The sequence below is a fragment of the Bufo bufo genome, chromosome 2 (assembly GCF_905171765.1).
Source record: "Bufo bufo chromosome 2, aBufBuf1.1, whole genome shotgun sequence".
NCBI lineage: Eukaryota > Metazoa > Chordata > Amphibia > Anura > Bufonidae > Bufo > Bufo bufo.
This window is the reverse complement of record NC_053390.1, coordinates 709,613,255-709,630,445: the sequence shown is the minus strand read 5'-3', so window position 1 is coordinate 709,630,445 and position 17,191 is coordinate 709,613,255. Positions and strand designations below refer to the sequence as shown.

At 41.7% G+C, this 17,191-nt stretch overlaps 1 protein-coding gene across 7 annotated transcripts in view; it reads left to right on the top strand.

Moving 5' to 3' along the window:
* The window catches only part of FAT1 (FAT atypical cadherin 1), a 227,191-nt gene that overhangs the window by 83,667 nt on the left and 126,333 nt on the right, over positions 1-17,191 (top strand). For all 7 annotated transcript variants that reach the window (XM_040418765.1, XM_040418764.1, XM_040418770.1 and 4 more), the window contains exon 3: positions 10,455-10,769. In XM_040418765.1, the coding sequence (XP_040274699.1) occupies positions 10,455-10,769 (315 nt within the window). The remainder of the gene's footprint in view (positions 1-10,454; positions 10,770-17,191) is intronic.

The window sequence follows — 17,191 nt, the reverse complement described above, 5'->3', positions numbered from 1 at the left end:
ATACATTATGGTTACCCCATGTAATAGTTCCTATACGAGACTAGCAGAAATGGTAACTGATACTGTGATCTGCCCAGTACTACAAGTGAAGAGTTTCTCTTTGCCAAGAACAGGGTAGACCCAACAAAGCTTGCTCTATTTTTGGTATATTGTCGTATAAAATATATGCAGAACCCTGCCATTGCATTCTTCACAATGACACATTGATTACAATGTTCCACCCCAGTCAAGCTGCATTACCACTAGCTGCTTGGCATCAAGCGTGAAGTTCAAATGTTTCTTTTCTTTGTTAATTTATTCTGCCTATTTAATATTCTTGCATTAACACATGATGGGAAAAAGTGATAATCCCTTTTATAATCCAAGAATGTATAACTTGTGTACATGCAATGAGACCTCTAATTCTGCATAATGGAATGGTAGTGGCTACTACTAGTGGATGGTGTCATTACCTATAACCGAGAGATTATTTATTTCCTTTTGGAGTGAAGTTTTCTTCATATACTCTATATCTGTTTAAAATCTACTAGTGTTGATCGAGCACCATAGTGCTCGGGTGCTCGGGGGCTTGGGCAGAACACATCGGGATACTCGGGTGCTCTACTGAGCACCCGAGTATAATGGAAGTCAATGGGAGAACCCGAGCATTAAACCAGGCACCCCCTGTTCTGAAGAGGGGAGGGTGCCTGGTTCATAGGAAAAGGTCAGAAATTGATGGAAACACCACTGAAATGGTTCGGAAACAGCATGGGGAGGATGTCTGGATGCATCTTGGACTCCCAGGTCGCTGCTGGGAACGATGTTGTCCGAGTAGTACGCGACTTTTACAGACTGACAATAATATGCACAAAACCGAAGATAAAATCGATTTTAAATGAAAAATTGTTAGGAAACATTCTTTCCTGTATATTTACTTGTATATAAAGTGCAAGTGCTGCCAAAAATTACAAGGAAGAGGCACTCCGATACAACCTGTATATCACATAAAGGAGGGCCTCATTCACACTGTGGTACAATTGTTCAGGTAGTGGGACTCCTACACTCATAAAGCCTATGCACTAAGTGAAAGGACTGCCAAAAATTACAAGGAACCGGCACTCCAATACACCCTTTGTTACACATAAAGGAGGGCATCATACACAGCCTTGAAAAATTATTATTGATGTCCTGCTGGTGACCCTCAAAATTTGGAGCAAGGGCCTGCTGATCTGACCATCTAAAACATTATGGGTGAGGGCCTGCTGCCGCTTTGGTGACTCTAGATAACCTGGGGTCGATCGCACGTCCCTATGACGGGCGACGATTTATTCGGATGTCTGGCCTATCAACTTTCGATGTTATTGTCAGCACAAACCATGGTGACTACGGGTAACGGGGAATCCGGGTTCGATTCCGGAGAGGGAGCCTGAGAAACAGCTACGGCTACCACATCCAAGCAAGGCAGCATGCGCGCAAATGACCTATTAGGCATAAAAGATTGTAGGTGAAGTCCTGCTGGTGAGCGGACCCTGTAAAAAATTATATGCGAGGACCTGCTGGTGATCTGACCCTGTAAAAGATTTTAGGTGGGGGCCTGCTCGTGAGCTGACCCTGTAAAAAATTATATGCGAGGGCCTGCTGGTGATCTGACCCTGTGAAAGATTTTTGGTGCGGGCCTGCTGGTGAGCTGACCCTCTAAAAGGTTGTATGTGAGGGTCTGCTGGTGAGCTGACCCTCTAAAAAATTATAAGCGAGGGCCTGCAGGTGAGCTGACCCTTTAAGAAATTATATGTGAGGGCCTACAGGTGAGCTGACCCTGTAAAACATTATATGCAAAGTCCTTTGTTTTCCGTCTTGCATAACGGGAACCAGACGGATCCTTTTTGATTCCCATAGACTTCTGTTAGGACGGAGAGCAAACGGAATGCCTTTTAAAGGCGACCGTTTTGCATTCCGTCATAATGCAAGTCTATGGGCAGCAAAACGGGTCCGCCCTTCCGTTTTATGGATTCCGTTATGTTCCGTTATAACCCTGTTATAACGGAAAGCCATAACGGACTCCACAACGCTAGTGTGAACCCACCCTAAGAGACCGCCTTTTACTAAGTTTTGCTGTGTTGCCCTGTGATATGTGGTGTCTATATGAGGGAGTCTGTAGCAGGCAAGCCATTTGGGAGCCATCTATGGCTTATCTTTGAACATTTTTGCCAATAAAGTTAGTCTAATATATATCTACTGCTACGCATTTCATTTTTTTTCCACAATAGTGGACATTCCTCCCATAGAGGTTTGGCAATAGCTCAGTTTATGTTCAATAGACCATTGTTTGAATTACTATAAGTTGACAGGTTGTTAGAATTGATGGATCGACCTTTTACCTGATCAGCAACAAGATTTATCACAAGGTGGTTATGCATCATACAGCAAACGAGTGGCTGCATGTCCCAGGTATTGTTTGATGATGATGACTTGATTTCAGCCTGGAGCTTTTCAAAGCATTACGACTATGTACATGCACAGAGCCGGAAAAGTCATAATTCATCTTGCTTAGGAGGGAAAGAGAAAAAATTGCGAATTGCAAGCAGCAAGCGGAGAAAGATTAACCCCAATTACTGCGTCTTTCTATCTCTTGCCTCAACAGATTCTTGGAAATTTAATACAGAATAAAGGAAGAGAGTATTTAGGGATTATGTTTGTGTGGATAGTCACCCTTCATCTAGCCTAGGTCTTCAGGCACCATACATACAGATGGGCTACAATGTGAATGAATAGGTCTTGTCTTGACGCATTCAACATACGGTAGTCATCATGGATGTACATAATGCGTGATAGCCAAGAGCTCTTACTGTATAGTGCCCGGTGGAAAGACCTTCCAGAAGACAAATCACCAGAGCAGGGTCAGCGCAGAGACCGGGCCAGAAAGGAACGGTGGGGGATTTCAGCCATGAATCTTCTAGAATGGTAAATTCAGTTCTGTATTATATGTTACCGGTATATCTCAGGATAATTATAGACAGGGATGGAAAAATGACTATAGATCAATAAATCCAGTTAATGTGATTTCACATGTGGCAAATTTTCGATGCCTATTACTCGCACAAAATCAATAATACGACACATTTGGCTTTTTAACACCCTGGGCACAGGTAGTATGGAATGAGTCTTTCTGATGCACAACATGTCTATTCTATTGGAGAAACAGTGGACATTCTCATAGCAGATTTCACCCCCTGCAATGTAGCTTGCAGATATTGCAGAAAAATCTACACCCGCTAAATATGTCACATACAGTGGCGCAACTAGAAATGACTGGGCCCCACAGCAAATATTTGAACAGCACCCCCCATAAACTTCTTTGCAACCTCCTTCTCTTGTTCAACCACCCACTCCTGTGGCCAGTAAAAATCGCTTTCTCAGACCAGGCCCGACAGCAGCTCCTTTATGTATATACTGTATGCCATGTCACTGTATATACTGTCATTTTATAATATTGTTGAGGGGGCCCTGTCACTAAAATCTTTTAGTACTCCTCTTGGATGGACATCTTCTGAGTTCATGCCCCAAAGGAGCAACTTCCACTGTTTCCCTTATAGCTACGCCTCTGGCCACATGTGACCTTAAAGAGGACCTGCCACTCTGTCACCTCCTTGTTTTTTGTTGACCAGTTGGGGATGTGTTCCTGTCCACTGATTGGATAGTGTCAGACTTTGTAGGGACACACCCCTAACTGGCCACACCCATTTGGAACGTTATTGCAGACTGCTAGTAAATTATTTGTAACTTCTAGCAGGGATAATTAAAGCATAACACAACACAGGGTCATAAGAATAGATGCTCCAGAATTGTTATTGCATGGGGAATGCAGGTAGTGACTAAAGCAGACATGTCAGGAGACAGGTCCACTAAAGGGGACAGGTCAGTAAAAAAAAAAATATATAAAAATAGGCCCAGAATGTTGCGGGAAAAAATCATTTTCCCCTTACCAATCGCTGCCTGCTCCCCCTTGGCTGAGTGGTCACTAGAGTAGAGTAGTAAGTAGAGACCGGTGCGGGACAAGCCAGACAAGCCCTCTGATGTTCAATGGCCTTATATATCACTTTGAAGGACATATTCATGTATTTAGGAGACACAAGTGTGAATTTGTAAAAAAGGATCAAAGAAAAAAGTAAGAAAAAAAGGGTTATGGATAAGGCCAGGGGGCTGATCGTTTTCAGCGTAGACTCTTCTGTAGCTTGGGGCACTGTTACACTTGATCCAACTTGTAATTGTCAGGAGTGATCCCACTGAATTCTTCTTCCACTAGGTGTAGTAGGTTAGTATGGTGATGGATAACGTGGAGACTGTCATGTACGGCAGCTACACTGGTGTTACACCGCCGTTGCTGCGATCCAGTCCCTTGGACTGGTAATATGCTTCATTGCAAGATCAGTGGTATACTGTGTGAATCTCCCGTTTCAGCGAAAAGTAAAGATTACACAGATTTTATAGTAATAACATAGTGATATAGTAATAGGAGCGAAAAATAATCTCTATACAATATTAGTTAATTGTGCACGATGCCTCTTTAGATTGCAGTCAGTGCTCCTGTGGTTAATGCTGCATGCTTGGCATAAACTTTAGCAATGTGAACAGGGTTTCTATTTTTTTCCTGGGCTCATAAATTCTGTGCTTTATTATTCCACTTCTTTTACAATTCATATTATAGGACACCAGTGCCTTACAGATAACAGACAATCTATCCAGGCTCTTACCATATATCCTGCGGCATGCACCATAGATCAGAGGAGCAGTTTGTTAGGCCTGATGTTATATTCTTGGACCAAAATATTCAGGATTAACAGCTAAGTAGGTCTAGCCCATACAGGGTAGTGCTGCAAAGCATATCTATCTATCTATCTATCTATCTATCTATCTATCTATCTATCTATCTATCTAATCTTTCCCATACAAACCATGGGGCCCCTGCAAATAAAAATATTTTGTACAATTATTGTAACTAATCTAATATATAAAGCTGAGTGTATGTATGTGTGTGTGTGTATGTATGTGTGTGTATGTCCGCTTAAGGAATCCGCACTGTCGCATTTACAATCACGAAATTTGGCACACAGGTACATCAGGTATCCTGGAAGGTTTTAGACCGGGTCTTAGCTCTCTAGCACGTACCGTTCCTAAGATATTCCCCAAAAAAATGCATTAGCCAATAGAGGCCTGGTCACATTACCCTTATAAGCCAATAGAAGCTTGAAGGCCCTTAGTCTCCACATACACACAGTTTTACACCAGGTTTCCATAAAAACCCAGCCATTTTTGTTCACTGCTGTAGGTCAGCTTTAAAGGGGCAGGGTGCTGTGGATGACACTGTCTGCTATGGAGGTCAGTGTTAAGAGGCGGGGTGCTGTAGAGGTCACTGTTAAGGGGGCGGGTGTTGTGGAGGTCACTTTTTAAGGGAAAGGAGTTCTGTGGAGGGCACTGTTGAGGGGGCGGGTTATTATGGAAATCACTGTTAACAAGACGGGGTACTGTGGAGGTCACTAATAAAGGGGCGGCCGCTGTGGAGGTCACTGTTAAAGGGGAGGGCGCTATGGATGTTACTGTTTAGGGGGAAGGCTGCTGTGGAGGTCACTATAAAAGGGAGGGATACTGTAGATGTCACTGTTATAGTGAATACTGTCGATATCTTTTAACGACACACACAAACATTAAATTAAATAGATGAAATATACCTATCCTTCTGCTAGTATATATATATATATATATATAATAAAACAAAAGAAGGCAGCACTCCAAGTGGTGATGAAAAAAAGTGGACGGTTTATTCACTCATCAGCAACGTTTCAGCTCTCTCTATGACAAAAGCTCCATAGAGAGAGCTGAAACGTTGCTGATGAGTGAATAAACCATCCACTTTTTTTCATCACCACTTGGAGTGCTGCCTTCTTTTGTTTTATTATCCATACTTGGGATCTTGATCACAGGTCCCTCAGGAGGATTTTTTTGCAACCGTATACCTTTTTTGTGTGCTGCTTCTTTCCTTTTTTTTATATATATATATATATATATATATATATATATATATAAATCTCCCTCTTGTCCCTACCTGGTACTGCCTCACCAAGTCACCAATTGCCTCAACTGGCCTCATTGGTGGTGCACCCCTGATGAGGAGCAGAGGACTGAACTCAGAACTTGAAGCATATGTCTAGGGAGGGTGAGAGGGGGTGCTGTGTGTAGAAGGGTTGCTGTGTGTCCAGCACTAATATTAGGCTTATACTCACACACAATGTCACCTCACTGAGGTCGCTGACTGGTCACACTTGGCGGGCAACTTTGACACCTTTCCCTCTACCGGTACACCTGCAAGAACTACAGGTCCCCTCCTCACCTCTCTGCCATGGATTTGGAAGCCGGAATGAGACGCAAGTCAAGAGGTTAGAGGTGCCGAAATTAAGCTGGCCAATACGCAGAGACAGCAGTAGAGCATCTCTCCGCTTATCGGCCAGCTGTTCTGGCTGACAGACAGGGAGCAGTAGGAAGGATAGTTCTCTCTTTACAAAACTTCCCTCCTGCTGTTGCTGGTGTAGACACTTTCAGAGACTAGAGAGTTAAGGGGCAGGACCATTCTTCCCAGCCGGGCCCTCCAACATTACGGGCCCCATAGCGACTGTGTGGTCTACCGCCATTGGCGGTATGCCACTTCTATCTATCTATCTATCTATCTATCTATCTATCTATCTATCTATCTATCTATCTATCATCTATCTATCATCTATCTATCTAAAGGTCCCTTTAGATGGGACAATACAGCAGACGATCTTCGGAAAGGAAGCGTTCCTTCCCAGCAAGCTCCTGGTTGTCAGGAGAGGAGAGCGCTGCATTTACATGCAGCAGTCTCCTCCACAGTATGGGGAGAAGTTATCGCTAACATATCACGCATCCCCATACAGACTTGTTTTTTGCCTGCAGAAGAGCGTGATTACACAGCATGATCTGCTGCTGGCAAACGACAATTTTTGTGTCTGAATAAGTGAGCTATTTCCCAATGAATGAGCGTTTTGCTTGTTCATGGGGTAATTGGCAGTACCCTTACATCATCAGATAATCGCTAACGATCATTCCTATGAACGCTCTTTAGCGATTATATGGCGGATTCTTGGCCCATGTAAAGGGCCCTTAATTTACCCATCTAATGTATGTAATTTATCTATCGAATGTATGTAATTTATCTATCTAATGTATCTAATTTATCTATGTATTTACTGTACCCAATGTATATTTATCTCCATTCTGTGGGGCTTCCTGGAATACCTCTATCATATATTCAATCAGGAAAGCTTTAAGCTTGCACTTTTTCTGTACGCCAATTATAGAACTATTATTCTAAAAACTTCTGACACAGAGGCGGCAGGATGACAGGAATAAGCCACGCTATTAAAATAGGCATAAATGGTGGATGACGGTGGAAGCTGTCTGCTTTTTTCCAAAGGATTCTGTGGACTGGAAGTAACATGCTGAATCGAGAAGCAGCTTCAGTCGAGATTCTCTAATTGCATCATCTCTTCCCATTTATCTGTATAACATGCCTGCTGACCATTTCTCTGGGCAGGAACAATCACTTCTCCTCTGACAAAGAGAGGCTCCCTCCTCCCAAAAATCTCCGTTGACATATTTCAGATAAAAGCTTTTACCGTTTTGTCTTTAAATAAACACCTTTTGACTCTCTGCTAAATGGTCTGGATGCAGGATTTGGGAAAATCTATCAGCCTGGACTTGTTTTATAGTCAGGTAGCAGTGAGCCAACAAATGCCTCTGCTTTTTGTGAAAGTAGTTTAATTAGCTCAAACGAGAACATTGTGAGATGCTCCACTGCCTGATCTCCTCTGTAAGCTGATGGGTACCAAAAAATAGATACAGAGAACTTTCTCTAAAGGAAACTAAAGTTGTGGTTAATTTAATCGCGGTTCCTTCAGAGCTTCGCAATCAGGAACACGCAGAGTTAAGGCTCCTCTAGGAGTATAATGTTATCAAGGTCAATTCTTTAAATTGGATCCAATGGGTTCACTTCTTTAGCACTTATTTCCTGATAGAAATGAAAGGAATAGTTTATTACTAGGGAAAATCAAGTCTGAAAATGATCTTCTGACTTGTAATAGATATATATGTCTGAAGACCAAACTGATGTAGTTGAAACTACCACCAAGTTCCAGAAACTTGGAGATTTCCATGTAGTACATTGTGATTTCTAGTGAGGGAATGAGATGCAAAGTTGTGATTTCTGGTGATGGAAAGTTATGATCTCTAGTGATGGAAAATTGTGATTTCTAGTGATGGAAAATTGTGATTTCTAGTGAGGGAATGAGATGGAAAGATTTCTAGTGATTTCTAATGCCGAAGCGGCATGGACACTGTGTCAGTGGAGGTCCATGTTTGGTGACTCAACCAATGTGATCTTCTGTCAAGCACCTAGCACTTGGGCTGATTCCCCCTAATGTTGTTACATGACTTCTATAATTACTGAGACTGTTGTACAAGGCCTTGTATCTTCTCCTAAGAAGAAGTCCTTTTTTACTGGGGCCCAAATTCACAGAAGACAGGGTCAACACAAGTAGGCAGGACCATCAATACCATATTTCGGCACATTATACCACCGCAGAATCACAAAAGCTCCCCAAAAACTGCCTCTCTGTGGTGGCCAGCGCCAGCTGCCATGTTCTGTCCTCCTACTCCATTTGCCTTGGGATGGCAATACAGTTAAATTCAGGAGTCAGCAGAGGAGCATCAGATCCTTACTTATGTACCATGGCTGTTGGTCATTAGGAGGGCTAATGTGACCTCCTAGGCATCAACCCACCAGAATGTTTCTCTATAGGGTTTTGCCCAGTCCGCCCCTGGCTGTGTTAGGAGGTTGGACAGAAACATCTCAGCTACAACATATTACTTTATAGCTAATCATCATAACAGAAGAAATATAGCATGGCAGGGTAATTAGATCACTGCCCAGTCCCTGAAGGACTCTTATTATACACATTCCTAGGAAGAGGTCATGGTCGACCAAAAAGTAACGCAGACCAGATAGTGGAGCGGTTGTGTGCCAGGACTCATGCCCAACTTGTAATTAATTGAAGACAGGACCGTGACCTAGTCCAAGCCTTGGAGCTGCTCCCCTGTATGTTATGTAACATGCAGCGCCCTGGAGTATATAAAGGCTTGATTGTTCCTCAGGAAGAATTTGTATTCTGTACGTCTTTTTCATCTCAGATTTGTTGGAATGATAATGAGCATTTTTTTCCTGGTGAGGGACAGTAAAGTTGGCTCACTCTATACTGTGTGAACTTTTGCACTCATAGCACAGATATGCAAGGGATTCAGTTTATTATCTTCACTTACTTAAGTCTCATTTGGTCTGTTTCCAAAAGTTCTTGAAATGTCCAAAATATATTACCGTATTTTAAAGGAATCATCCACAGCAATAATCCATAATCCTGTCACCTCTCCTGACATGTAAGTTTTTGCAACAATTCTGGAGCATCTGTTCTTATGACTCTATGTTGTACCGTTCCTCTATTATTCCTACAAGTTTAGAAATAGATTTCCAGCAGTGTGCAATAACCGTCAATCTGGGTGTTACCAGTTTGGGGTGAGTTCCTTCACAGTCTAAGACCTCATTCACATTTCCGTTCTTCACTGATGCGTGTTGTCCGCATTTTCCATGGACAGTGTACCCAGTGATTTTACTGTGTCTGTTCACACCTCAGTACTTTTTTACTGACTGAAAAAAAATCACGGAGACATGCCCTACTTTTGTCTGTAATGTGGACCAAACATGCCCATTATAGTTTGTGGGTCCGTGAAAAAACACGACATCCGTGTTGCGTCCGCTATTGGTCTGTTTTTCACTAATCACTGATAGGGATGCTTTAGAAATTAACTCTCAGCTGAGCAGTGTCCGTGGCATACGGACGACACATGGATAGCAAAAAACGGTCACACGGACCAAACACAGACATCTTCACGGATGAAACGGGGATTGATTTTTTTCATGGACTTCAAAAGGACACGGAAATGTGATCGAGGGCTTACACTAGCAGAACTGATTGAATAGTGTCAGACTGTGCCGGAACACAACCCCAACTGGAAAAACCAAGTTGGACTTCATTGCAGACTGAGGAAAGACACAACATAAAGTTATAAGAATAGATGCTCCAGAATTGTTATTACATATAAATACAAGTAGCTACTAAAACAGACATGGCGGGAGCGGTGACAATGCTCGGGGTAGCAGGGATGAGTCTCCTCGTCTCCTCAGGTCTCTTCCTGGATGTTAATACGTTTTCAGAAGCATCACTTTATTGCTGCCTGATTGATTATACTTTGTACTTTATATGTGTTTAGTGCAATTAGAAATTGAAAGATACTTAACCTTAAGTGCTGAAATTTCCATTAACCGCGCACTCCATCTTTTTTTTATTATTCAGGTATTATACGGACCGCAGATAGTCTTGACCGTGAAACGACTTCTCATTACTGGCTGACGGTTTATGCCACTGATAGCGGCGTTGTTCCCCTGTCCTCCTTTATTGAGATCTACATCGAAATTGAAGATGTCAACGATAACGCGCCACAAACCTCCGAACCTGTTTATTACCCAGAGGTCACGGAGAACTCACCAAAGGATTTATCTGTCGTGCAGATTGTTGCGTTTGATCCTGACTCCAGCTCTAATGACAAGTTGACTTATAAGATTTCAAGTGGTAACCCACAGGGATTCTTCGCAATCAATCCAAAGACAGGTAGGTGAAATCCTTTTTTTTTTCAGCAATTTCATCCAAATCTGTAGATGCCAGATTGAGAGAGGGCAGAGCAACAAGACTAGATGGGTTTATAAAGAATGGAAAACGGTAACTTTAAGGCGAGCGAGTCTGTCAGTGAAATGCGATGTCAGGAGACTAGATGAAAATAAAACCGGCTCTATATAATCCGTATGAACCGGGTTCTCTGGACTTCTATTTTGTTTTATTTTTAAACTTAAAGGAGTTGTCCCATGACTAATGTAAAAAAATAAAAAAATAAGACATCATACAGTACATGACAATTTCTTTCTAAGGGTACTTTCACACTTGAGTTAAACTTTTTCTGTATTGAGTTCCGTCCTAGGGGCTCAATACCGGAAAATAACTATCCTAATGCATTCTGAATAGAGAGCAATCCGTTCACTATGCATAAGAATGTCTTCAGTTCCGTCAGTGTACGGTTTTTGGACGGAGAAAATACTGCAGCATTCTGCGTTATTTTCCCCGTCCAAAATTCCGTAAACACTTGCCGGAATGCAGGCATTATTTTACATTGAAATGCATTAATGTCGGATCTGGCCCCAAGTGTTCCGAAAAAACGGATCCAGTTTTGCGGTCTGCGCATGCGCGGACCTTTAAAAATGTGAAAAAGATAAATACCGGATCAGTTTTTCCGGATGACAACCGGAGAGACGGATCGGGTATTGCAATGCATTTGTGAGACGGATCTGCATCCGGATCCGTCTACAAATGGTATCCGTTTGCATACAGATTGCTGGATCGACGGAACTGCCTGCCGGAATCCAGCAACGCAAGTGTGAAAAACAAAGCTAGAGGCAGCCCTGTACCTCACATGGATCCAGAGATCTCCCCATTCATTGCTCTGCTAGATTTATAGCAGGCTGACAGCTCAGGGGGAGTGTCTTTTTTGCTGCAGCTAAGAGGGCGTGTCTCTCCTCTCCCTATCACAGTTCAGGAGGCAGTTGAAGGATGAAACCGAGCATGTGCGGCCTTCTCAGTGAGCAGGTCAAAGAGATAAGAAAAAAAAACAGCAGGTGGCGCTATACAGATACATTTTATTGAATAACTCAGTGGCTATTCAAATTTTTTAATTAAATGCAATGACAAAAGTATTCAGAGCCAGGTGCTGGTTTGAAAACTACAGAATATTTTTCGTGGGACAATCCCTTTAAGCTTTTTATTCCTTTTTATATGATCTGTTGGTCTGCTCCATTAGAGGTAGGTAGAATTTGTGATGGAAAACGTATCCATCAGAGCTTTAACAATGACCATTTAAGGGCTATGAACACCTTTGCTGTATTTTTACATATACCCCATATCCTGTCACCGGGATTTTGTGTATAGAGCTCTGTGTGCTTTTATTGTGTGAAAAAAACGATTTGATACATATAGAAACATAGAAACATAGAATGTGTCGGCAGATAAGAACCATTTGGCCCATCTAGTCTGCCCAATATACTGAATACTATGAATAGCCCCTGGACCTATCTTATATGAAGGATGGACTTATGCCTATGCAAATATGCAGTATGCAAATTAACCTGAGATGAGTCCTGTATATGAGATGAGTCAGGGACAGGACTCATCTCAGGTTAATTTGCATATGTATCAAATCGTTTTTTTTACACAATAAAAGCACACAGAGCTATGGGGACTGGGTATTGCGGATGTGCTAGCGGCCATCTAGCAACCCATGTCCTCAGCTCTATACCCAAAATCCCTGTGACAGGTTCCCTTTAAACATTTTCGGCTGTTTTTGTGATACATGCAGTTAAAAATCTGTCTATTTGCAAACTGTCACTCCTGAGTTCTGTCAGCTGATGGCTCATCTGAAGTCTTATTTCTCATCTCCTGACTTCATAAGCACTAATTTAAGCCATATTCATATCAGTTTGATATTGTAATAGAGCTTAGCTATAATTAGTGTTTATGATGTCAAGAGTAGGTATGTGCGAATCAACTTCGGATGCTTCTTCCGAAGTCGATTCACATAAAACTTTGTTTTAATACTTCAATTTCTACTGTAAAAAACCTTTGTAAAAACTCTGGTTCGTTTCCAAGTGATACCTTGGAACCGAACCCGTGTTCAGTACAGAGGTTTTTAACAGTAGAAATTAATTTCGGAAATTATTACACGAGTAATAACTTCGGCTCATCTGAGCCAATACATTCTAATACTGTACGGAGCGCTCGCTCCGTACAGTATTAAAACTAATTTTTATGTGAATCCGAAGTCAATTCGCTCATCCCCTAGTCAAGAGATCAGAGATAAGACTTTACATGAGACGTCAGCTGACTGAACTCAGGAGTGACAGTTTGCAAATAGACTGATTTTTAACTGCATGTGTCACAAAAACAGCTGAAAATGTTTAAGAAAGACCAATTGAAAAATTATTTTTAGCCCAAAATGAGTATATGCAATCATAAAAAGGGGGCAGCAGAAGGGGGATTATCTGTTACTGCAGTATAGTGTTGGGAAGCACAGTGGGCACAGTATGTGGCGCTGCATTGCCCTGTATGTTTTGTATAGCTGTATGTAATATTTTCAAAGTACGTCTTTAACAGTAGAGCTGTAGGGAAGAGGTTAGGTTAAGAAATTGGCTTTGGGGAGTTGGGGTGCTATTTCAGTTTTCGCTTCAGGCAGCAGAAAGGCTAGGTTCCCCCCTGGATACGCTTTCCATCACAAATTCTACCTCCCGCTAATGGAGCAGACCAACAGAAATATATAGCAGTGGTGCGAACTAACCGTATGAAATGTTCAACCCTTGTTCAGACGAAAGATATCTTAGCGCTAAACAAGCAACAATAACTAGAAATCATAGGAGTAAAAATCTATGTAAGAAATGCTTTAGTTGTGAATTAATCTTCAGGGTGGCGTCATCACGACCTTTCACCCCCTTATGAGCTTTTTTCAGCTTCAAGAGAAGGTTTATTAGACACTAGCATAGCATAGCCCTATTAATATCTATGCTTAAGCAAATTACTTACGGATTAGCTTTTCCTTTGACCCCAGTAATAATCCAGAATGCTATCTGATTAGTGAATATTACTGGAAACATGGTATGATTATGGCACTGCCTAATACTGCACAGATAACCGCCCAATAACTGCGGTCCTCAGAAGAAGCTTTCATAGTAATTAATGTACTCAGCCGTCCTCTGATGGAGATGAGGAGACTTCTACAGTAGTTCTTTTTTTGCCATTTGTACAAATGTTTAGTTTCAATTACATAGGATTGTTGTTTTCTGTTGGAGAGATGTTTTTTTGTTTTTTGGAGGTATTTTGGAGATGCTGTTCACAATGGATTACGGAGGTCCTGCATGTCTCTGACAGGACTACTGAAGTGTAAAATGCTTCAGAACAATCATTGAGCGGTTTGTGAAATCCTGTTCAATGAATACAAGAATTTAAAGGTCACCTGTGTCATTTGTGCTCAGTGGCAAATAGACAAAATATCAACTTTTGCAGAAGAAAGCCTCGTGTAATGGCTGCGGTAGCTTTGTTTTTTTCTCCAGCCTCAGAGGACATATCGCTTTGTCCAGTCACAGGTCTTTCTGCATTTGAAAGGCGCATATTCTAAAGGGGTTGCACAAGATTAGGACACATGGCCGCTTTCTTCAATGAACAGTCCCATGTCGTGTCTGGTATTGCAGCTTAGTTTAGTGGGTTAGAAGAGAAAGTAGATGTTTTTCTATTGCTACGTGGACCTCTGTTTGGGTTACTGTTTTTTTAAAGGGGAGTTTTAGATATGAGCAAATTTCCATTCAGTCCAAATAAATTTGACTTGAATCCAACGTGCCCCAATTGCCCTTAAAAGTTGTGTATGACACTAAGGTCTCCTAGGACTGTATCCAACCCCTTTTAATCACTTTGACTCCGAGACAGCCTTAGTAATATCAAGGTGACAGTGACATAAATGGTTGTGGGTAAGCGGATGGTAGCTGGAGGTAACAGCCTGCACCGTCAGATAATCTTTTAATTTTGTGAAGGTAGATGCCTTCTTCTCTGTCGTCTGATCTGTAAGATGGTGGCCACCATTTTAAATGATTTTGACAGCAAGAATCACAAAAGTTTTAGATTTGTCAAAATTAGATTCTTTTTGGAAATTTGGAACAAATTCAATTCATATAGAAATGATTTGCTCATCTTTAGAGTATTCCTATCTTAGACATTTATGCAGTATCTGCAGGCTATTCCACAAATGTCAGATAGATGCCGTCTCATCTCTGACCCATATCAGTCCACCAACTTCCGCCATGCCTGGTGGGGTGGACTTTAGTGACTAGAATTTGCATCCAGATGAAGAATAAATGGAGAGATGTCTGCAACTGCCAGCAACAGACAAAACAGATGTCAGCGAACCCTGGACATGGGACCTGCATCTTTCAGACATTTGTGGCTTATTATGTGGACATGCCATAAATGTAGATAGGAATAGCACTCTAACATATAGGCTTTATGACTGTGTATAAGAAAGACTTGAAGTGTACCTGAATTAAAAAAATTTAAAAAATGTTTGCATAATGGCTGTGTTTTTTTTGTACAATTATAACTGTGATAGAACTGGTGTTTTTTGGGCTTGCCTAAAATCATCATTCACCATAATTATTCCATGTTTCAGATGCACTGCTAGATGCATTCCACTCAGAAGCAGGGGGCGTCTCCCTTCTATGCAAGTCTACCAGCCCTGAACTACTGTGATGTCCTTTCCCTTTCTTCCCCTTATGTTTGTTGTCAGCTCTGGAGCTCACAGAACAGATAAGGAGGGATACCTCACACTTACAGACACACAGGAAGCTCCTGTGATCTTTTGAGGCAGTGTAGAAGCAGTTGTTTTATCAGGCTGAGGATCTCAGCTATCTCTGACCTGCCCCCACCTCCTCTCTGCCGTCTTCTGTGTCTCTGTTATTAGGGATGGATCTGACAACATGCAGTGGACTACAAGTTAGGTGATAGTGAGACCCCTAGTGGCCATGACTTTATAGCTTTTTTTCAGGTGGATGCAGGCATATTTTTTTTTTATAATGTGATTTAGAAATTTGCTAGTTACATCATTCTCTAGTAAATTAAATGAAATTGTGTGAATGTACAATGACTCTTTAAAAGCTTCTTATTTTTTTTTTTAAAGTTTTTTAGCTGCTCAAATAGCAATTCCCAAATAGTTATTCTTGGAATTATACATTTAGACTTCTTCTCTAAGAAACCAACATCAAAGCATTTTGGTAAGACTATCTAGGACTACGTTTCCATTTCTTTAGTATGGTACATACAACTGCCCCTTTTTTTTGCATGTGGTATATAATGCTTTCTACCGTATATTGCTCTGTACCTAGATCACTCCATTAGTGAGAGTGATAGCTGGCCTTTCTACAAGCATGTGAATGGAGTAAAAGAGAATGCTGCTTTGTGGAGCACCTTACCCTCATCATGTAAAACACCTCGAATCTTCCTTGTTGATTTTTTACCAATGAAAAGCCTACAAGTAGGTGCACCAAGCGTCTCATCAGATCAGGATTTAAAAGAAAGCCGTAAACACATGTCCGATCATGTAAAATAGGATGGTTTTGGCTGTGTGCACACGGCTGCATTATTGTGCCACGAGCCACAGGTTTGGTGCCAGGATGGGATTGGATCCTGCCCTGTGAGATTAGAAAAGCCTTCTGAAAGCCACATCTGTAAAAGACTTTTCTGATCTCTAAGGACAGGATCCAATCACATTCTTGGCTTTAAATGTGCGGCTCCTGCACTGAGCCATAATCCATCAATGTGCACAGAGCCAGATTCATATCAGCTATGAACCTGTCGCCAGACCTGGGGCCATGAAACCACCACCATGCCATTATGCAGCTAGGGTTTAGGGTTCCAAATATGCTGATAGCAAATTTATCTGATCACACAAAGGATAGAAACTGAAAACCAGGAGAAGAGTCCAGGACTCAGCAGTGGCATTGGACGCCTGTGCCCAGCGCTCTACGCTGATGAGCCTAAGGGTGGGAAACCCTGCTTCACTGGACATCAGGCGGTGAGCAGTGAGGGGTGTCCTGCCATCTGCTGCATCGCTGCAGTGCACATATACCTGACGTCCTGGACTCTTCCCCAATAACTTTGATTTTCATTTACTATTCTTTGCATGGACAAATAGATTTCTTTTGGCAGCCTCCCAGCTGCATAACGGCATGCTAGTGGTTTAGTGGCCCCAAATCAGGTGACAGCTTCCCTTTATAGTGACCCTCCAGATGAGAATACATTTTTACTGTGAACTGGAGAGTGACTTTAGGTCATATTTTATCTATCTAACTATCTATTATCTATCTATCTATCTATCTATCTATCTATCTATCTATCTATCTATCTATCTATCTATCTATTATCTATCTATCTATCTATTATCTATCTATCTA